Source organism: Salvelinus sp. IW2-2015, linkage group LG35, assembly GCF_002910315.2.
Source record: "Salvelinus sp. IW2-2015 linkage group LG35, ASM291031v2, whole genome shotgun sequence".
Classification (NCBI taxonomy): domain Eukaryota; kingdom Metazoa; phylum Chordata; class Actinopteri; order Salmoniformes; family Salmonidae; genus Salvelinus; species Salvelinus sp. IW2-2015.
In genome coordinates this window covers 2,324,889-2,348,186 of record NC_036874.1, presented here as the reverse complement: position 1 = coordinate 2,348,186, position 23,298 = coordinate 2,324,889, and the positions used below count along the sequence as shown (strand labels likewise).

Sequence of the window (23,298 nt, the reverse complement as noted above, 5' to 3'; positions counted from 1 at the left end):
GAATTTAAAATTGATTAAATTTGTCACTGGCATACACACAATACCCCATAATGTCACAGGGGAATTGTGTTTTTCTACATTTTTACCAATTAAAAATGATAAGCTGAAATGTCTTGAGTCAATAACTATTCAACCCCATTGTTATGGCAAGCCTAAATAGGTTCAGGAGTAAACATTTTCTCAACCGTTTACTGCAGTGGGCTAAATCAGTGTCACACAGGGTTTCTTTGTAATCTTTTATATATTTATACTTTTAACCCTTTTTTTCTCCCCTTTTTCGTGATATCCAAATTGGTAGTTACAGCAACTCTCGTATGGACTCGGAAGAGGCGAAGGTCGAGAGCGTGATGTTGTTCCCCTAGATTATGCACCAAGTTGCACACAAGGACCAATTCAAATAGGCCAGGTCAAGAGGGGATGTTAATAATTTGATAATAATAATTCAGTGTATTTTTTWAATTTAATTACAGCTGCATAGCTAATGTTTTTATTTGGTGTACAAACACTTATTCATATCAATATTGTACATACATGTGATTGTAAAAGTTTTGTATATTTTGGTTTGGCCCATCGCGGGTTATCTGTATTTCCATACCCCCTTATTGTTCTCTTTTGCCTGACCTTCGGCTAGCAAGGTATGTTGTCCTTGGCTCCGAAATTGTTTAATATAAAACCGTCATAATGTTACAGAATGTACTGTTTTGCAACCATAAGTTTGTTACAATGTGGATAATATAAAGATTTATGTTAACAAGTTTCACAAAGCTCGCTAACTTGGGTATCTATTGTAACTTGTGAGTACTTGGGACAGTGTTTGAGTGAGTGTCCATGTGCTCGCGCAGGTGCCTGAGAGCTGTGACTGTGCCAAGGGTTAACATTAATGTGTGTTGTCTCCGTGTGCAGGTATGTCTTTTATTTTGTCCGAATTAATTTCTGTATAATTTTACTTGTATTGTATGGTGTGCTGTTGTGCATCGAATGTGTGCACGCAACAGCTGTTATTTCCTTTTGGTTCTCTTTTGCCTGACCTTCGGCTAGCAAGGACCCTTTGAGCTTTGACTGCGCCAAGGGTTAACATAATGTGTGTTGTCTCTTCGTGTGCAGGGCAAATAAAAATAATTCAAGAATTCAACTAGCAGACCTTCAGTTGTGGCGGCGTCCTAATTAAAAGTACACAACGCAGAACGAACCACGCTACATACACATCATAAAATACAAAAATAACGAAAGCCATTTGACAAAGAAACATCAAATTTTCGGCGGGCTTTTTGTTTTTCATTTAAATATTATTAACGTTCGACCCATGAGGCCACTAGACGGTGATTTGGTCATTTGGCTGCAGGAAAGAGTTTTAACATGTCGCATAATAAGTTGCATGGACTAACACTGTGCAATAATAGTGTTTAACATGATTTCTTAAATCTCTGTACCAAATACACACATTATCTGTAAGGTCCCTCAGTTAAGCAGTACATTTCAAACACAGAATCAACCACAAAGACTAGGGAGGTTTTCCAATGCCTCGCAAAGAAGGTCACCTATTGCTAGATGGGTTAAAAAAAGCAGAAATTGAATATCCCTTTGAGCATGGTGAAGTTATTAATTACAGTTTGGATGGTGTATCAATACACCCAGTCACTACAAAGTTGCCAGAGAGGAAGGAAACCGCTCAGGAATTTCACCATGATGCCAATCGTGACTTTTTAAAAACAGTTAAAGAGTTTAATGTCTGTGATAGAAGAAAACTGAGGATGGATCAACATTGTAGTTCCTCCATAATATTAACCTAATTGACAGAGTGAAAAGTAGGAAGCCTATATATACTAAAAATACTCCAAAACATGCATCCTGTTTGCAGTAAGGCACTAAAGTAAAACTGCAAATAATTTGACTAAGAAATTAACTTTGTCTTGAATACCAGTGGTGTAAAGTACTTATGTAAAAATACTTTAAAGTACTACTTAAAGTTTTTTTTCCAGCATCTGTACTTCACTATTTATATTTTTGACAACTTGTACTTCACTACATTCCTAAAGATGTACTTTTACACCAAACTTTTCCCCTGACACCCCAAAATACTCACTACATTTTGAATGCTTAAGTAGGACAGGAAAATGATCCAACTCACGCAGTTATCAAGAGAACATCCCTGGTCATCCCTACGGTCTATGACGGACTCACTAAACACAAATCCTTCGTTTGCAAATTATATCTGAGGGGGAGAGTGTGCCCCAGGCTATCCGTAAATACATTTTTTTTTWAACAAGAAAATTGTGATGTCTGGTTTGCTTAATATAAGGAATTTGCAATGATTTAAACTTTTACTTTTGATACCTAAGTATATTTAAAACCAAATACTTTTAGACTATTACTGGGCAACTTTCACTTGAGTCATTTTCTATTAAGGTATCTTTACTTTATCTCAAGTATAACAATTGAGTACTTGTTCCACCATTGCTGAATACAAAGCATTATGTTTGGGGCAAATCCAACAACACATCACGGAGTACCACTTTTCATATTTTCAAGCATGGTGGTGGCTGTATCATGTTATGGGTATGCTTGTCATCGGCAAGGACTAGGGAGTTTTTTAAAGATACAAATAAATTGAATAGAGCTAAGCACAGGCAAAACCCTAGATGAAAACCTGGTTCAGGTCTGCATTCCAACAGATACTGGGAGACAAATTAATATTTCAGAAGGACAATAACCTAAAACACAAGGCGAAATATACACTGGAGTTGCTTACCAAGAAGACGTTGAATGTTTGAGTGACCTAGTTAGCTTTGACTTAAATCTATGCAAGACTTGAATGGCTGTCTAGCAGTGATCAACAACGAACTTGACAGAGCTTGAAGAATTTAAAGAATAATGTGCAAATACTGTACAATGCAGGTGTGCAAAAGCTCTTAAGAGATTTACTCAGAAACAGCTGTAATCACTGCCAAAAGGTGAGTATAACATGTATTGACTAAGGGGGTTGAATACTTAATCAAGATAAGTTTATTACCAAGATGTTATTATTTTTTATAATAAAAAAAAAGTTAGAATCTTTCTATTTRGAGTAGACGACAAATAAATCCATTGTAATCCCACTTTGTAACAACTAATGTCCATGTGGCCCATTGGCATCGGTTACTTCTATCGTTACTTCATATAGAAGAATTACTTGGGGAAGGTAGTGTATAGATTGTATTGGGGGGAGGGGGGAATAATAATGTCTCAATTTACGATGTGCTGGTCCTAGGCATCCTTGTATGTAGCCTAGTGTTTATCGCCTTTCCCCGCTTCTTCCTATCCTCAGACAAGGGGTCTCTCCAACTGGAAGGGATTCTTCCATCTTGTCCAGGGCATCATCTGCACTTGTGAATTCCATGCTTTGCTTTCCCTTCCATACTGACAGCATTGCCAGGAATTGTAGATGAGTTTTGATTTCACTTTTCTCCAGTGACGGTCTGATCGGAATGAAATCGTAGTGTTTTTTTCACAGCCTAGCAGACAGGTCCTGGATGAATCTAATGGATTGGCCGTGGATTTTAATCTCCTTACACCCCTGTGCATTCAGAATGTTGACTTTAGTCTGATAGTTCCACAATTTGAAGATTACCATGCAAGGATATTTAGCAGAGGTGTGGACTCGAGTCACAAATATGACAACTTGCAACTCGACTTTGAAATCAATGACTCGTGACTTAACTTGGACTGGAGCCTTTTGACTGGAACTGACTTGATATCCTCCCCAAGCCCAAATATAAAAAATGATGCTATTAAAAAAAGTGTGCAGCACGTCAACTCTTCATTTAACGGATTACAGTTTGAATCAGACAGCATCCAATCAAATTGTGCCAGCTGAGAAAAAGTTGCACGTGGCAGTGCYGAGGAACGTTGGCGGGTGAATTCAGATGGAGCCCTTGGAAAGATGATACCCAAAATTATTCTTTTTGGATATAAAGACTACGCAGTATCAACAAAAAACGAATTGCAACTTGCAAAACATGCGGGAAGAAAATTACAGACGGAGGCGCAACAACTTCCAATTTCGACATTTGAAGCTGCACAAAGAACGGTAAGTCGTGGCTAATATAGCCGACAGCTACATAATTTATAACTTTCTCATGGCTACCCATGTATTTCCATGGAAATATAAAGTTTATTTGCAAAGTGAAATCAGTTTGATCACGTAGCTGGAAAGGGCTTCTTTTTCCTCGTCTTCTGGTAAAGACAATAATCTCATGTTTCGTCTCGTTCTACAGTATTTTCAATTCCTCTTCCAAAGTTAGCAGCTTTGTTTCCAAAAGGCAAATTTTGTCGTCTTGTTCGCTCACACACATGCCTTGTTGGTACGTGTCTGACACGATAGACGACTTCCTTTCGAGCAAATCTACTTTTTTCACCACAGATTGTAACCGTTTGTTTTGGTGAGCATCAAGAGCCTTTTAGCTACACTTTCCTGGATATCCTTTAGACATTCATTACTCTCATTTGCATCTCCAAGTTGTTCCTTGTCTTTTCCTCTGAGGGAAGCCATGGTTGTGTCGCCGCGTCGCTTTACCAACTGATTGGTTCGCTGTTATTCACAGATTCCCACTCACTCTCTCCCAGGTACTTGAGGATATATTGATCTAGCAATTTTATGGGCTTAATTTGAACTGTTGTCTGACTTCTACATATAACAGTTTTGTCTGTAAAAAAAAAAAYAGAGCTACTCACTCCCCATGCATCCTAAACAGAGCTACTCACTCCCCATGCATCCTATCGGCACCCACAATCCCTCTCATATGGCGCCAATTCCAAGGAAAACAAACTGAAACTAGACAAACAAAAAATGTGAGAAACATGTTGCTGAGAGCAAAGGCCAACTTCTTCATAACTGGAGGAAAAAACCCACACTACAAAACACAAGATGGGAAACTTTGTTATTATATGTGTTTCTGGGTAACCCTGACAGCAAAGGACAAAGCAAGGAAGCAGAACTCGAGTCGTGCATTTTCACGACTCCTTTAGGCAGAAAATTACATCTGGGCATTACATTAAATAACTATTTTGAGAATCACCCACGTAATTCATTCGACCTTTCATACTTGTTCTCTATTGGAAACTCCTGCGCTTACTGTGATGAGTCATTTGTTGAATGCTATTTAATGCTACTGGGGTTATTGCACCTGATGCACTGACTTGTGTCTCAATATACACTGTAGGCTTGTCACAATTCCAACATTATATAAACGATACGATACCAGGCGAAGTATCACAATACCGAGATTCAGTGGCCTAGCATCCCCTGGAAGCTTTTCTAAACGTTCTCCAAAAACCTGTCACTGAAATTCACACTTTCACTCAATACAACAAATTGAKCTAATAGAATACTGCATAGAATGGCTGATTTGCTCATATTTGCAAAGCTCTACCTGTGATATGGCTGGAGGAATGGGAGGAAGGAATATACATCAGTGGAGGATGCTGAAGGGAGGACGGCTCATAATAATGGCTGGAACATCACAAATGGAATGGCATCAAACACATAGAACACATAGAAACACAAAGGCCTCCAAGCCCTCAGTCCAGCCTCTCTTAGCCTATTGCGAACAGTCTGAGCACTGATGGAGGGATTGTGCGTTCCTGGTGTAACTCGGGCAGTTGTTGTTGCCATCCTGTACCTGTCCCGCAGGTGTGATGTTCGGATGTACCGATCCTGTGCAGGTGTTGTTACACGTGGTCTGCCACTGCGAGGACGATCAGCTGTCTGTCCTGTCTCCCTGTAGCGCCGTCTTAGGCGTCTCACAGTACGGACATTGCAATTTATTGCCGTGGCCACATCTACAGTCCTCATGCCTCCTTGCCTAAGGCACGTTCACACAGAGCAAGTACCCTGGGCATCTTTCTTTTGGTGTTTTTCAGAGTCAGAGTCACTCTTTAGTGTCCTACGTTTCCATAACTGTGACCTGAATTGCCTACCGTCTGTAAGCTGTTAGTGTCTTAATGACCGTTCCACAGGTGCATGTTTATTAATTGTTTTTGGTTCATTGAACAAGCATGGGAAACAGTGTTTAAACCCTTTACAAAAAAGATCTGTCAAGTTATTTGGATTTTTACAAATTATCTTTGAAAGACAGGGTCCTGAAAATGGGACTTTTCTTTTTTTGCTGAMTTTATAAACAAAACTGACTTTATAACAGGTTCTTTAGATCAGTAGGGCTGAAAAAGTCAGTGGTATCATATGGAACGGTACTATGGCATTCTAAAAATGTTGATATAATAACTTTTTGGTATACTGTGCACCACTAATATACTAACACCCACCCTCAGAACATCCTCAATTCGTTGGGGCATGGACTCTACATGGTGTTTAAAGCTTTCCATAGGGATGCTGGCCCATGTTGACTCCAATGCTTCCCACAGTTGTGTCAAGTTGGCTGGATATTCTTTGGGTGGTGGATCATTCTTGATACTGTTAGATTCTTGGTTATGACTTCTTAAACTTAAAACATTGTTATACTAGAGACATGATACATCAGAAGTAATACTATAGTATCTAAGGAGTYATAGACACTGGTTTTTATATKAGAAGTGAATGGTTATCTGTAGGAGCCAGATGGCTTTGGAACGTGCTGAGTAGAGGGGAGGCAATCACATGATTGCTGTAGGTGATACGGGTGGAGAGTTTAGGATTAGGCATCAAGGGGGTTGAGGTCAGGTCCACCTCTTAAACTTCTTTCACTAGGGGGCAGAATAGTTATGTTTGGAAAAATAACGTTCCCAAGGTAAACGGACTATTCTCAGGTCCAGATGCTAGAATATGCAATAATTGACAGATTAGGATAGAAAACACTCTAAAGTTTCCAAAACTGTCAAAATATTGTCTGTGAGTATAACAGAACTGATTTTGCAGGCAAAAACCTGAGGAAATCCAACCTGGAAGTGCCTTTTATTTGGAAAAATCCCTGTTCCGTTGCCTGCTCCTCCTCCATTTAAAGGGTATCAACCAGATTCCATTTCAATGGCTTCTCAGGCTGTGACCAGGTTTTAGACATAGTTTCAAGCTTTTATTTTGAAAAATGAGCGAGATTTTTCAAAACGCGCCAGGTGTCCTTTGATTAGTCTTCGCGCGCGAGAGATGTAGCTCGACATTTTCTTTCTCTGTAGTATTGAATAGGTTACCGTCTGGTTGAAATATTATCGATTATGTATGTTAAAAACAACCTGAGGATTGATTATAAAAAACGTTTGACATGTTTCTACGAACATTACGGATACTTTTTGGAATTTTCGTCTGTCTGAACATAACGCGCAAATCAAATGGCGTTTTTTGGTTATAAAACTAATCTTTATCGAACAAAAATAACATTTATTGTGTAACTGGGAGTCTCGTGAGTCCAAACATCCGAAGATTATCAAAGGTAAGCGATTAATTTGATTGCTTTTCTGACTTTCATTACCAAGCTAATTTGAGGCTAGCTGTTCTTACGGTTTTGTCTAGTGATTGATAAAACTCAAACGCTTGGATTGCTTTCGCTGTAAAGCATATTTTCAAAATCTGACACGATAGGTGGATTAACAACAAGCTAAGCTGTGTTTTGGTATATTTCACTTTGTGATTTCATGTTATAAATATTTTGATCCCGCTAAAGGGATCGGTGCGGCAAGAAGTTAAGAGGGAAGGAACGGTTTATTACCCCATCACTTCGTCTTCCTGTCGAACCATAAAAGATGCAAGGGTTGGCGAGAATGAGGAGTGCATCTATYTACACATACTTGTGATGGAGGAAACATGTTTTGTCTAAATGCAGCTGTATTGACCCTCTGGGAAGAATAAACTTGGTTAAGCTATCATAGTATCCGTTGGACTTTTGACTCAGAATTAGAACCTAACAGTTGGCGCTGCGAGCAGGGTTCGCCACGATTTGCAGTCGAACTAAAGATTCCGAATCAGTGAAACAAGAGCCGGCAACAGAAATAAAGGTAGGCATAGTTCCTACACCTGTTATCACAAATTCTGACATTTTGGGGAGATGACAGTCGTAGGCTGAACCAATTATAGGATACGGACCTAGAAAGCCTGAGCTTATTCAGTAGTCCCATTGTGTTACGACCGGTCATAGCTTTGTGGTATATGCTAATAGAGTAAGTCCAGAGCAGGATATAGTTCCTGTGAAAAATAACATCTCAGAGAGAGGGGAAGTCCTGAACAGGGTGGTCCTGTAGAGGGTAAAACCCTAGTGTAGTGACCAGACCCGTAAGAAGGGTGGAAGCCCAGTCGCAGTGGCCGTTAGAGCGCAGGGTGTGAGAGTGCGTGTGTGTGTGAAGGTTTGAACAAGCTCTATTATAGGGGTTCGAGTCCGCTATTAAAAGGTTTGAGGCCTCTGTTTTTGTGAAACCTTCTTGTTGCATATAAGTGAGTTGCTAGTGAGTAGCAATTTTTACATGTGTGGAAATTTAAGCCTTGTGAGCCGCATTCAACAAGCTTGATGTTGAACATAAGTTATGGGTAGCCAGGCCCTACAGAAACAATGTGTTCTAGAAGAGGTTTGAGTCCTCAAAAGGGGTTATATAGCAATAAAGAGAGGTTGGTTTTATGCCCTGTTGGGGTGGGGAACCATGACAGATTGTGTGGAAATAGGAAGACAAGTGTGAATAATTTTGGTAATGTGTGTTATCTATAATAGTGATATTTGATGCGCAATACTGGAATAAGTCATTACGTCATCCGTATTCTCCAGTAATACATTTGCAGACACTATAGTATTGGTTCTAATACAAGGTATTAAGTGCCGTGACCAATTAATTGGCACAAATACAATAACTATTATCCTGGGAAGTGGGTAGCCCTACCTTGGAAAATAGTTAATCGAAAGTGTGTATTATAGATGGGAGTGAAGAAATCTAAAATACCCTGGACATCTTCGGGAGAGGTTTAGGAATAATAACAATTGATATCGCAACATACGGCCCCGATTTTCCCTGTAGAGCGGAGCTAGAGGATTTTAATAAAGCCATGGAGGTGTTGAAAGAAGCGCACAAGCATTCTACCAATTTGGCTCGAATYTGGAAGCAATTGAGCAAACTGGAAAGAATTGGGCAACATTTCCCTGCTGACGGAGAATTCAAATCAAACAAAGAATTCAGGGAGGCAATTATGACTTGGCACAATGACATAAAAACTGAATCAAAAGCTCAATATACCAGCGTGTTGATGTCAGCATTATATCAAAAACAAACCAAAAAAACTCTAAATTAGTAGAGATACTCAGCTGCAAAAAGACTGGGTACGGGAGTGCATTGATAGAATTTGCACTTTGGCTTTGATGGTAGGTTTGCAACCTGTGGTCAAAACGGCAATTGCGGGGGTTGTGGATGAAATAGAGCAAGATGTTTTGAGAGTGAAATTTAACTCCGCTCACGTCGCAGACCAGCGAGGGGTTAATATGGCCACAGTGAAAGTCACTAACAATCCGCCCTGAAACTTCCTATAGAGAGACTGTAAACAAGGTGGCTTTCCACCGAGTACACACACTTGGAGCTCGGAGCGACAAGACCAAGGGTCCCCGACCGATCATCGCAAAATTTGAACACAACCAACAAAAGGAGCTGATCAAAAGCAGGGGAAGGGACCTTAAAGGGACCAAATTTGGTCTCAATGACCAATTCCCAAGGGAGATAAACGAACATCGTAAGAGACTGTATCCGGTAAAAAGGCAACAGAGGGGGAAGGGTAAGCGTGCCTTTCTCATTATGGACAAACTCTTTATAAATGGACAGCTATTCCGAGACAGCTCCATAACACCATGGCTGTACTTGTTTGGGAAACCTTTAAAATGTACCTTCAGGAGGACATTCAATTCAATATTCATCAATAATAAAAAAGCAGTTTCTGGCTAAAGACAAGGCTAACAAGGGAAATCCATGAACTAATAGTACAGGTAGATAGCAATACAATTATACTACAGAGATACAAAATAAGTTAGAGGGAAATCAAAAAGAACTTGAGAAACCTATTCAAGAACGATCTAATGTAATCTTTCACAAAAATAAAGCAAACTGGATGGAATATGGAGAGAAAAAAAATAAAAWAWAAAWAATAATAATAATWATTKTTTCTGAATCTCCAATACAGGAACTCTAACAAAAATAATTGTGGTTTCAATGGCCACGGTAAGACAAAGAAATGTAGCGAAAAAACATCTAAAACAGGGAGCTATCGGACATTGGAAGAATGAGTGTAAGGTGATACTAGAACATGCTGCATTCGGATGAAATGCCGTTATACAAGCGTTTGCATCTTTTTCAAAAGAGCAACAACAAATCATTTTGAGAGTAGCAGGAGTGTTTGTGTCATATTGGTGTATAGCCTCGATTCGATTGATAGTGGCTCATAGAGATTACAGTTTATATGTGAAGGAAAACGTATGAGATCACATCTTATCAAACTTTTTAATAGATGCTAGGATCAAATGTCACAGAGTCCTTGTGATGAGAAATTGGCTACATTTGCAACAGAAAAAGTATTTTGGGTTGAATAATCTAGGCGAAATGCCGGGGAAATGGATTCCGGGGGAATCGATTCTTAAGAGGTAACAATTTCAATTAGCTGGCCAAACACTCCTTGCAAACTTTTTGATCTCATGAGACATTTGTGATTTTATTATGAAACAGATTTCTAGAATGGACGAAAGGGTGGCGGGGTAACGAGGAATTAGCATAGGGGTTACCAAACCTAAAATGAATTCATTTTTTTTAGTTAATAATAAAGATTGTGGRGCGGTGGTGATGGTGGYCTCGGTGGCYAGATAAAGTTGCTGTGTTTAAGGGTAGGACATGCTAACTTCTCTGGGGTAGGGGGCAGTATTTTGACATCCGGATGAAAAGCGTGCCCAAAGTAAACTGCCTGTTACTCAGGCCCAGAAGCTAGGATATGCATATAATTGGTGGATTTAGATAGAAACTTTAGTGTTTTCTAAAACTGTTAAAATTATGTCTGTGAGTATAACAGAACTGATATGGCAGGCGAAACCCCGAGGACAAACCACCCCCCCCCCCAAAAAAACAAATTCAGCTTACCACTGTTTTCAATGGCTAGTACTATAATTATAAGCCCAAGTCCTCCCAAATTGCAGTTCCTAGGGCTTCCACTAGATGTCAACAGTCTTTAGAAAGAGTTTCAGGCTAGTTTTTGGAAAAATGACCCAGAAATTGTAGTTTTTCTAGGTGGCTCCCATTTTGGCTGTAGTGTTTTCAAGCACGTGGAGGAAAGCGCGTTCTTTCTTATTTATTTCCGGTAATGAACATACTATTCTCCGTCTTAAATGTTATAGTTTATTTGCGTATAAGGATACCTAAGGTTTGATTATAAACGTTGTTTGACTTGTTTGGAAAAGTTTATTAGTAACGTTTGGGATTCATTTTGTATGCATTTTGATGGAGGGAAACTGGATGGATTATTGACTGAAGCGCACCAGCTAAACTGAGTTTTTATGGATATAAAGAAGGACATTATCGAACAAAAGGACCATTTGTGATGTAACTAGGACCTTTTGGAGTGCCAACAGAATAAGATCAAAGGCATTTTTTATATCGCTATTTCTGACATTTGTGTCGCACCTGCCTGGTTGAAATATGATTTTCAAGTGTTGGTATGCGGGGTGCTGTCCTCAGATAATCGCATGGTTTGCTTTCGCCGTAAAGCCTTTTTTWAAATCTGACATGGCGGCTGGATTAACAAGACGTTAAGCTTTATTTTGATGTATAACACATATTTTCAAGAATGTTAAATATTTGAATTTAGTATTTTTGAATTTCGCGCTCTGTACTTTCACTAGATGTTGGCCAGGTGGGACGCTACCCTCCCACGTACCCTAGAGAGGTTAAATAAAAGATACATAAACATTTGGGTGGATTGAAACAAATGTTTAATGATTGGAGTAAGGACAGTGGATTTACCATTATCATGTTTGGTTTATAATTAATACTTTTGAATTGCTGATTAAAATGTAGCATTGTGAATGCTAACGAAATGTACACTTTCTTTTCCAGAAGTGGGGGTTTCATTATCTCTCGTTGGAATGTRCCCGGAGACTATGTTATTGGGGAGAGCAGTTAGAGATATTCGACAGTTAAAGATAAAAGTATTGGAATTTGGCTATAAAACAGAGTTCCCAGATAACTAAGGCCTGTTCATGTGTGTTTTTGGGCCTACCGTTTACCACACACACACACACACACACACACACACACACACATATTACTGGTTATGAATATGCGTTAGTGGTGTTGATAGTGTGGGATTTATTTTGGATGGGGTCTTTTCACTTCCGTTTTAAAATTGGGTATGCAGAAGGATGGAAAGGTTTAAACTGTTTGGAAGGTTTTGAAATGGTTTCTGAAGGAGAGGAAATTAAAAGGGAGAGGAAAATATTTAATGGTGTCGAATGCCCTGTATCCTGACTTTCTGTTGAGGCCTGATCAATCTCATTAGAAATGACCGAAACAGGTGGGATTTAACTATAAAATGAATGAGAAACACCAGTTTCTATTCTATTTTACCATTGCTTTATGAGATACTTTTATTTCCTGATGGAGTTATCAAGAGATGTAATTCTAAGTTGATTGGTTATTCTTGATTTAACATGTTTTTGAATCACGATACGAATCATGGGTTCGAAGGGAAAATAACCAGTTCCCTCGGGTTCCTGGTTTTTGGGTAAATATACAAATATACTTTGTTCAGTCTGCATATAGACTAAAAATATATGTTAAATAGGGATGACAGTTAATCAAAATGGACTTTGATATGTGAATTGCTGATTTAAATTTTTCGATACAAATTTCACCAGATTGGGACTGCTGGATTGTTGGTGGGATTCTCAGATGGATTAGGGTGCCAACTCCCTGATCGGGTAACTCTTCCGAGAGGTCGCCAGTAAAATAAGGGAGTATGAACTAATGTTGAAAATGGTTTCAACAGTAACCGTATGTTATCCTCTTTGACGTTTGTCTTAGACATGGTGTTAAGAAAATTGGSAATGTAATAATTTATATAGTATAGTTATATAGTCAACGCTTGTCTGGATTTCCTGAAACAGGAAGGAATTTAACTAAACTGTTGTTCTGATCTGAGGTTATCATGGAAGGTGACATCAGATCGTGTCTTAATGCATGGTATGAATCATTTGGACACAAACTGTGTGTGAACCTCAAKACTCTCCCAAACCGGCTGAAGAAAGAGRGACAAAAGGCGTTCAATGTGACAGTGACTTTTAACACTTCAATATGAGTCCGAGCCATTAACCTGGGTACCGGGGGCAGGAGTGCACTAGAGTCTTGAGATCACGCATGTGGAGTGAGCGTGGAGAGAGATAACATACACATTTCTCTCATGTTTCTGGGGTGCTGGTGGGAGGAATAGGCCAGACAGGATGGTGATAGCAGCTCAGGGGAGAGGCTCGTGTACGTGGGAAAATCGGACGTATCTATTTGGATATTGAAATTGGGACATTATCAAGGACCATCAAATGTGACAGGCAAGAGTTACATGTGCCATTTGGAAGATGAACTGTAACGCTATAAGAGTTCAGTTTAGAAATGTATATTCTAACCGGGATGATGTGTGCTAGGTTCAGAGGCTTGAATTTGTAGGGGGTGGGTCCCAAAGACTCTCCCCATTYTTGATTAAGGGGACCTTAAGATTCATGTTTTGCTGCAAGCCTAATAATAAGATACTGTTGCTATGTGTGTAAAAACTCTGCCACTTTACACTGCATAAGCTATCTATATTAGTCTTTGTGGTTAAGCCCTGGCTGTTGCGAGAGTGTGCTTGCAGGCTAGGTCTGAGTCAGACCGAAAATAGATAAAGAGAAGTAACCACTGTCTGGTTTTGACATTTTGATTTTGTGTGACCATAGACAATGCTAATAAATTCAGAGAAGCTACCATATAAGGTAACCTCAGTTTACTGATACACACATACATTGACGTAGGTGATCATACCARTAGGGAGTGATCACATGTATAAAATCATCTGTGCCCTTAGGTGGGGTGCAGAACTTACTCGGAAACATGCGTGCTATGTTCCCGTTGTCAACTTCTGTCTGCAATTGCATTAATAAAGGTTTAATTGATTTACTTAAAGAAGATATGGTCTGATTGCTGATTTCACCAATAAGCCAATGATTGACAAGGAACAAGGAACCTACRCCGACAAATTCGAGTCAGACTCAAAGTAAGCACTAAGGACTGTCACTCTATATTTGGGTTGGATCATTTACAAAATGTTTTAGTTATGATTCAGAGAGCGAGAGCGAGAGCGAGAGAGAGGCTCTAAAATGGTGAGGGGTGGGGGCACTGCTAAAATGTATAAGGTCTAGGGAGGCTCTAGAAAACTAATCTCTAAGTATCCTCTGACAGGGAGGTTGTTAGAGAACTCACTGGATGATAGCTTGGGTCAACCATGAAGGTTTTTTTTGTTCTCTTTTGTCATCAGAATTTGAATGTTAAATCGCATTGATACATAGAGATTGCTGGATGATACGGTACAATTAATTGCATACAAGGCTCATAGTCTGTTTTGCGATAACACCCAAGGATGAAAATGAAGGAGATGGCATTGAGACCAGCATCACATGGGTATTGAACGTAACGGATGGACGGTTGTTTCCCCAGTTTTAGTCACATCAAGGGTGGTGTGAAGTTATTAAACATGTACTTTTTCGCTCTTTCCTTTGCAAGTCAATATGTTTTTAGGTTTCGTGGAACATCAGAGTGATCATTGTTCCAGAGGAGAGACTGATGTATATTGACGTATTGATTTGAGAATAACTGTAGAAGTGCATTAGGAGTAGTGACTATTGTGTTATGGGTTAGATGGAATGATATATGTGCAAATGTATCTGTAGCAGGAGGCGAGGTACACATGAGGCCTGTGTTTGAGACAGAATGATTACATAGGGCTGTTAAGTGGGGTGGAATGTGACTGGGGTAGAGATCTGTGGGGGCTCATAAATTAAGGTTGTGGTGATAGAGGGGTGTCATTCCCAGAGACTATGTATATTGTTACAGGAGATGGCTCACAGGAGAGGGAGGACAGCTAACTGTGCACAATATAGGGACTATTATGAGGTTAAACTACAGTTAAACATTACACATATCCAGATCATGGTGAGAGTAGAAGAGATAGTGGTGGCATTTCAGACTCTAAGGTAAACTTTCAGGAAACATGTGACTCAGTTTTTTTACCAATTTCTAACAGCCGGCGAACACTTGACAGATAACATGCAGTAGTTATTCTCACGGCAGTCGCTGTAGGGACAGTAATTGAAGGAGGCTATATTCATGGGCCATGTTAGTAGTAGCAGGGGTTACTTTAGTAGCATTGTTGGGATATCAGTTTATGAGGACTCCTGCCAAATGGCTGGGTAGCTGGTAACTGGGAGACCGATGGGAGTACCAGGGGCTGTTATTCAAATGCCACAAATGAGTGATCTTGCCATAAGGGGGGAGTCTATGTTGTCAGGAAATGACCAACGCGTTGCAGTGTGTATATCCTCAGGTGAAAGCAGCACATGAGGAGCAGGAGATAACCGAGGGCACGGGTTGAATTCTGGAGATTGAGTATACATCAAGATACACCAGGCGGGGGTGTTGGGACAGTGTTGGTCTGGTCTACGCACAGTACTCCTTACAGCACCTTCAGCGGTAAAGATCGTCATGTCTCTCCTCGGTGGGTTCACAGTTCTCATAGGAAGTGAGGTCCAACTGCATAATGGGTGAGCTTGAAGACGCCATGACAGAGGAAGCAGAGCTAAAGAGAGAGAGAGAGAGAGAGACTAGATTCCACTGTAGACATGTAGATGGGTTGGGTCAGGGAGCTACTTTAAACATCATAGTTGGGTTAGCTGCTTTATTGGTTAATGCATCAAATTAAAGGATAGATGGTGGGGTAATTGTACTCTAAACAACATTTTGGAGGCATTGATGTAAAAGTCTATACAGTGCTGAGGTACCTCAAAAGGATGTAGTGTTGATTGGGGATACGCACTTGCCTATCAGGTGGCAATGGAGGAGATGGGGAACAAAGTGATAATGACATGGCTTGGGAACACCTTTCGGAACCTGGGGCCGGAAAGGGGAAGACTGGGCGAAAGCATGAGGAGGCTTTAGGGCTTTCAATTTTGTGGAATCCAGCAGAAAAGTATCCTAGGCATAGAGTCAGGTGAGAGAGAGTGGGAATTGTCATGGTCTCAGACTTTGGTTTTCATGCATATATAATTATGCATAGCTTAACACATTGTTAATGCTGTTGTTTTGTGTTTCTTTTCGGCTTTCCAAGTCCTGTGCTATCACTCTCTTAAGAACCAGAAGGAGAAAGTGGAAAAGCAGCTCCAGCTGAAGTGGAGGAAGCCAACAGCTTCAGCTGGAATGGCATTCTGTTGTGTGATGAGAGATGGAAATAAGAGCGTGCATATAGAACAGAGGCCATAAGCCTAACTGTGAATGTGAATCATGTTACATTTTTTATTCATGTTTTATTATTATTGTTTGTCCATTTAAAAGTAATTTCCAAGTGTATGTAATGTTGAACAGTATGGAGTTAAATGCTAGAAACAGGGGACTGTTAGATTCTGGGTTCTGACATCTTAAACTTGGAACATTGTTATACTAGAGACATGATAGATCAGAAGTAATACTATAGTATCTGAGGAGTGATAGAGACTGGTTTTTATATCAGAAGTTAATGATTATCTGTAAGAGCCAGATGGCTTTGGAATGTGCTGAGTAGAGGGGAGGCAATCACGATTGCTATAGGTGATACGGGTGGAGAGCTTTGGATTAGGCATCAAGGGGGTTGAGGTCAGGTCACCTTAAGGGAGAAGGAACGGTTCATTACCCCATCACTTCGTCTTCCTGTCGAACCATAATAGATGTAAGGGTTGGAGAGGAGGAGTGCACCTAAATTGGAGTATATATATATACTTGTGTTGGTGAAGACATATTTTGTTTGAATGCAGCTGTATTGACCCTCTGGGAAGAATAAACTTGTTTAAACTTTCATAGTATCAATTGAGTTCGACTGAGAATTAGAACCTAACAATAGACACAGGAAACTTGTGAAAAACCCAGCAGCTTTGCAGTTCTTGACACACTCAAATCCATTGTGCCTGGTACCTACTACTCGAACCCATTCAAAAAGGCACTTAAATATTTTGTATTGCCCATTCACCCTCTGAATAACACACATGCACAATCCATGTCAAGGATAAAATAAAATAAATCCTTCTTTAACTTGTCTCCTCCCGTTCATCTACACTGATTGAAGGTAACATCCATAAGGGCTCATAGCTCTCAACTGGATTCACCTGGTCAGTCTGTCAAGGAAAGAGCAGGTGTTTCTAATGTTTTGTGCACTCAGTGTATGTTCTCTATTGTGAAAGTGACAGAAATTCTTCCTACAGAAACACACGACAAAAGCTATGTAAACTGCAAGAAAATGTGCCTATTTTCAGAATAGGGTTGTCACCATACCAACACTTTACTAAGGATGTGCTACCAGACCAAGTATCATAATACAGAGTAATATGTATCCACTTCCCTTGCACTGCGAGCAGCTCCAATTATTAAACAAATGTAACAGAAACCACATCACTGTCTGCACACCCCAGCTCGCCATCACGGCTAAATAGCATTTGAAAAGTGATAGAGATGTGCAGAAAGAACAGATGGCGAGAAGCCGCTGAGCAGGCTAACGGCTGGTTAGTGGGACACAGCTGGCTGCTCACAGCTGTCACACGTGATATTGGACGAAGCACTCGTTCTGATATGACATATCTGACATCATGATCTAAACTCTGGTATTCTATTTGTAGGACGCAGAGGGTAGGGATGCATTCTGTACAGTCGGTAGTGATCACACAGGGAGAAGATCTGTTGGGGCCTCGACGTTATAACTCAATGAGTGATACACTACATCTACGCACTTTATGTCAGATCTACATGACTCACGTGGATGACCTTCTTTATTCTGAGATAAAAAGGCAAATATCACGGAAAAGTGACGGGTTTGCATCCCTGTGAAAGGTACTGCTGAGCATGGGAGCCCGTTACACAGCATAAGTTGGGCGTAACACTAAGACTCACCTGTCAGGTCCTCACACTTGGCATGGACCCAGTGGTTACAGGTGGCACACTGCATCATCTGACTGTCGTAGTCACTGTCCTCATAGCACTTGAAGCAGATCGGACAGTAGTTGCCTTTAGAAAGTGATATCGTCAATATCCTGCCATTCCCATATGAATAGTGAAACCAAATAAATGAGCTTGTCTTTTATCATGTTTTAACATTTGTGTTTGCAGATCGACTTCCCCAAAGCGCTCACGTCATCTCACCTTGGTCGTGGAGCTTGGTGCAGTCTGGACAGAGTCCTTTATCGTGGTTCCACTCGGTGTCCCAACTCTTCCCTGGTGTAACCCCACAGCTTTTACATCTGATGCACGTCATACACACCCAGGCCTTCCTCCTCCTGTTGGGTTTGGGGTAGTTAGGACCCAGGCATGAAGGGTGATAACAGTTCTGACATCTGTCACACTCCAGCAGAGGCTGAGGAACACCAGAGAGATACAGTATTACAGTTACACATAGATTGGTGGCAACACTGATGTCACAGTTTTTTCCTGATCAGTGAAAACCAAAGATGGTGGATATATGAAGATTGTTAACGGCCTGAGTGTGAATTATTGAACAAAATGTCAGTTCTGGTCTAATAAAGTAAGTTCCTCTCCTATAGGCATCAATGCAATATCAGCTAGATCTGGTCTACTTAGTTCATTGACTCTCATTGAAGCAGAAAAAAAAACAGTGAGTGGGGTGTCTCACTTACTCTTCAGTCTCTGGGTTAACTATAGACCCTGGATATAGCCTAAAAACTAGTGACCAGYTGGTTCAGTCCTCAGGTGAGACGAGTGACTGGGGCCTTGTGTGGACCCATACCTTGGAGTGCTTGTTTTTTCTGCCACATATATGGCAGCACTTGCAGCGGCGACAGCACCAGTTCTCCTTGTTCTCCTCAGAGGGCCGCTCCGTTGGCTCAAGGCAAAARCGGTGGAATGGCTCACAGCACACCTGGCAGTACAGCATTTGCTAGGATAGGAACAGACAACGATCTGCAGGTTTAAGACTTTCCAATGTGGATTCAAAAGATCCATGATGGCCATACATTGACAAAAACATCCTACATGTCAAAACATCCTATGACAAAAACATCCTACATGTCAAAACATCCTATAGCAAATAGCAGTGTTGAAAACAAAGACATTCCCCCAATGGACATTGTAATAACAGAGCCATGTTGTGAGCCTTTACCTCTTGTTGTCCTTTACTGGCACACAGCAGGCAGACACAGGGGGGCATGATSGGCACAGAGGTCAGGATACTCAGGCCTCCCATCATCCACACGTTCTGGAGGTCACAGTCCTCCTGCATGGCAGACAGGGGAGGCTTAGACACAGCTTTCACCTCTATGAGAGGCCACAGCACAGAGTCAGACACAGGAGTGGGAGATACAGAAATGGGAAACAACAGCCTTTTGGAATCTTGATGTAGAAGAACACTGACATCCAGTGGATAGATAAGGGTATTACAGAACTAAACCAAAGACAAAACCTGGTGATAATGGCTAATTTAACCATGGTTATAAACTGAGTAGTTAGGGTCCTGGATGCTGATGGGCATTCTTGCCGTGTATTTAGCATACAATATATCACAGGTATGACGCAAAACAACTTATTTACTGTTATATTTATGTTGGTAACGGCTTATAATAGCAATAAGGCACCTCTGGGATTTCTGGTATATTGGCCATTAAAACTGTGTGGTTCAAGCCCTGAATGCTGAATGGCTGACAGCCGTATACCACGGTTATAACTGGTAAATGAGATCTCTAAAACCACAGCTACAAGAGTCAAGGAAAAACATCTGACCTTGAAGTCCACGCCGATCTTGTGCGTAGGCTCGGAGGGCTCCCTCTCCCTCTGGTCAAATCCATTGGCGAGGGCGGCCAGAACGCTAGGTGGCGTCTGTTCCAGAGGAGTCTGGGAAAAATACGACGAAGCATAAAAACAGGCTCGTCCCCACCCCGCCTCCACCAACATTCTTCCCCTCTCACCCCCTACCCTCACCCTGGCCCTTGGCCACCCCGGGGTGGCCCCAGTGTGGGATAGCAGGCGCCAGGGGTGGGGAGACCCTTGGTCCTCGGGGGAGGAYGAGGATAGCTCCAGGTCTGACTGGGAGTGTGGGGGGGACTGTGTCATCTGCAGCAGTAGCTGCTCTGCCGACAGTCCCTCTGACTCTCTCTCTCCCTGGTTGTCATCGTCCAGCCAGCTGTAGACACCACCGCTCCACGGGCCTGTCCGCTTCTGCTGTGCCTGTGAAGGGTGGGACTGCTGAGGCCAAAGCAAAAGAGCACCAGCGTTATCTGCCACGAGCACCTAAGCAAGCAGCAGCTTAACTCGAAATGAGAGGAGAGAGAAGGAAGAGAGGACAGGGAATCCCACCATAAGGTGCAGCAGAGAGAAGACGAAGTGAGTGGAAAGATAGAGAGATTAGAGAGAGGGGGGGGGGGGAGTGGGTTGTGCAGATCCTTTGTGTTATTCACCTAGGCGACCCAGAAACTGTCAATTCATGCACCGCCTGCTCAGTGGCATCAGAGCAGCAGCCCTGTTGTGATTCTTTACCTTGTCAGTTTTACGGCGACCAGGAGGGACTCGGTGGTGCAGCCTGCGATGTCTCACACCGTCGTCCGATAGGTCTCCCAGGAATCCATCCAGAGAGACAAAGTCTGAAGACAAAAAGGAACCATTGCAGTGGTCATTAGACATACAGTGTTAATACTTCAGAGTTAACGCATTAACTCACAGCTTTGACCGGGATCTTCTAGAACAGTGGTTCCTAATCTTTTTGTAGTCCCGTACCCCTTCAAACATTCAACCTCCAGCTGCGTACCCTCTCTAGCACCAGGGACAGCACACTCTCAAATGTGCCACCATTGTAAGCCTGCCACACACACACACACTATATGATACATGTATTAATGAGTGTGAGTTTTGTTCCTATAAGAGCTCTTATACGACCATGTCACAAATAATAATAATCAATCATTTGGCTCTTTATTTAACCATCTTATATATAAAACATTTGTTCATCAAAAAATGTGAATAACTCACAGGTTAATGAGAAGGGTGTGCTTGAAAGGATGCACATTACTCTGCAATGTTGGGTTGTATTGGAGAGTCTGTCTTAAATCATTTTCCACACAGTCTCTGCCTGCATTTCGTTTATGCTAGTGAGGGCCGAGAATCCACTCTCACATAGGTACGTGGATGCAAAGGGCATCAGTGTCTTAACAGCGTGATTTGCCAAGGCAGGATACTCTGAGCACAGCCCAATCCAGAAATCTGGCAGTGGCTTCTGATTAAATTAAATTTACACAGAACCGTTTGTTGCAATTTCGATTTCTCTTGTTCAGATATCAGTAAGTGGACTGGAGGCAGGGCATGAAAGGGATAACGAATCCAGCTATTGCACACCCAACTCACTCAGGTGCTTCGCTATATCACATTTGACATTGTCCATAAGCTTGAGTTCTTTCGCACACAAAATAAATCATACAATGATGGAAAGACCTGTGTGTTGACCTTGATAATGCAGACAGAGAAGAGCTCCAACTTCTTAATCATAGCCTCAATGTCCTGCACATTGAATATAGTTGCGGAGAGTCACTGTAATCCTAGATTTGGATCATTCAGGCGAGAAAAAAACATTACCCAGATAGGCCAGTCGTGTGAGAAACTCGTCATCATGCAAGCGTTCAGACAAGTGAACATTATGGGCAGTAAAGAAAACATTAAGCTTGTGTCAATACTTTGCCCCTTGATAACCAGCGCACTTCTGATATTGTGGAAACTGTAGTGTGCAAAACGTCTTTCAAGCTGTCAGGCATTCCCTTGGCAGCAAGAGCCTCTCGGTGGATGCTGCAGTGTACCTAAGCGGCGTACACTGCTGAGAGCAACTGCTTGCACGCGCGTTACCACTCCACTATGTTTCCCTGTCATGTCCTGCCATGTCACTGATGCGTTGTGAAACAGTGGTGTTTGATGAAGGCATTGTCTGTATCGTTTTTGGGGCATTCTCCCCACAGCATTGTCCCAGCCATATCCACGGCATCAGGAAGAATTAAGTCCTCCACAATAGTATGGGGCTTGCCTGTTCTAGCCACTCGGTAGCTCACCATATAAGACGCTTCTAGCCCATTCTTATTAATGGTATCTGTTGATTTTATACATGTCTTACTACTCGAAAGTCATCTTAATTCTCTCTCAAAAAACTACCATGGCTTATTTTTCAAATTAGCATGTTTTGTTTCTAAATGTCTGCGCAAGAGTGAAGGTTTCATCGAGTTGTGAGATAGTACTTTTGCACATAACACACTGTGGCTGAGGAGAGGCACTACTCCCAATATAAGTGAACCCCAAATCAATATAGTTCTCTTCATATTTGCGCCTTTTCGATGGTCCAATGTCCCTGTCTGTTGTTCGGTGCTTTCCCGGGTTAGGGGACGGTAGCTCTTCGGCTGCATCAGATTCACAACTGTCAGTGTCCATGCTAGCTGGGCTAACAACAAATGTAGAATTAATGATGCTAGCATTGGATGTGCTCGTGGAAGCAACATAACTTGTGTAGTCGACAGGTGCAGGTGTAGTACTGCTGGTAGTAGCAGTACTACCAGTAGAACTGGTATGTGTCTCTATGGACACAGGCCTTACTAAAATGGACTGTTTGAAAATGTGAAGGAAAAAAAGTGAAATGTGAATCACATTTTTATTTAGCATACTCCCGACGGTATTGCGCGTGCCCCAGTTTGGGAATACCTGTTCCAGAAGATCTGACAATATTAAATAGAGTAAAATCCCTTTCTATTATCACTTCCCAATAATGTTACATTACTACCTTGGCTGCGTGGGCCGGGGCCTCTCCTCCGGCCGGGGGAGGCAGAGTTGGAGCCCACAGTGATCTCCAGGTCGGAGTCATAGTCCAGCAGGTCAAAGTAGGAGCGCGGCTTCACACAACGCCGCGGCTGCTTCCTCACAGATGGGCTCTGGCTGTCCCCCACCTCCATCCCATCAACTTCATCATTGCTAGACTGAACCACGCTGAGGGAGTGCCGCGGGCGTTTCCCAGGACCTCCAGGGAACTTGCCACTCAAACGACGTGCTTTTCTGTCTTCAATCTGATCGCATCTTTTATATCTATTGGAAAGA

At 41.5% G+C, this 23,298-nt stretch overlaps 1 protein-coding gene across 1 annotated transcript in view; it reads right to left on the bottom strand.

The window, feature by feature from the left end:
• The window catches only part of LOC111958933 (histone-lysine N-methyltransferase 2B), a 76,077-nt gene that overhangs the window by 27,881 nt on the left and 24,898 nt on the right, over positions 1-23,298 (bottom strand). Inside the window, exons 9-16 of the mRNA XM_070437496.1 lie at positions 22,988-23,286; positions 20,716-20,819; positions 20,167-20,469; positions 19,963-20,073; positions 19,346-19,459; positions 18,974-19,123; positions 18,373-18,583; positions 18,124-18,237 (exon numbers count right to left, since the gene is read on the bottom strand). Coding sequence (XP_070293597.1) covers positions 18,124-18,237; positions 18,373-18,583; positions 18,974-19,123; positions 19,346-19,459; positions 19,963-20,073; positions 20,167-20,469; positions 20,716-20,819; positions 22,988-23,286 — 1,406 coding nt within the window. The remainder of the gene's footprint in view (positions 1-18,123; positions 18,238-18,372; positions 18,584-18,973; positions 19,124-19,345; positions 19,460-19,962; positions 20,074-20,166; positions 20,470-20,715; positions 20,820-22,987; positions 23,287-23,298) is intronic.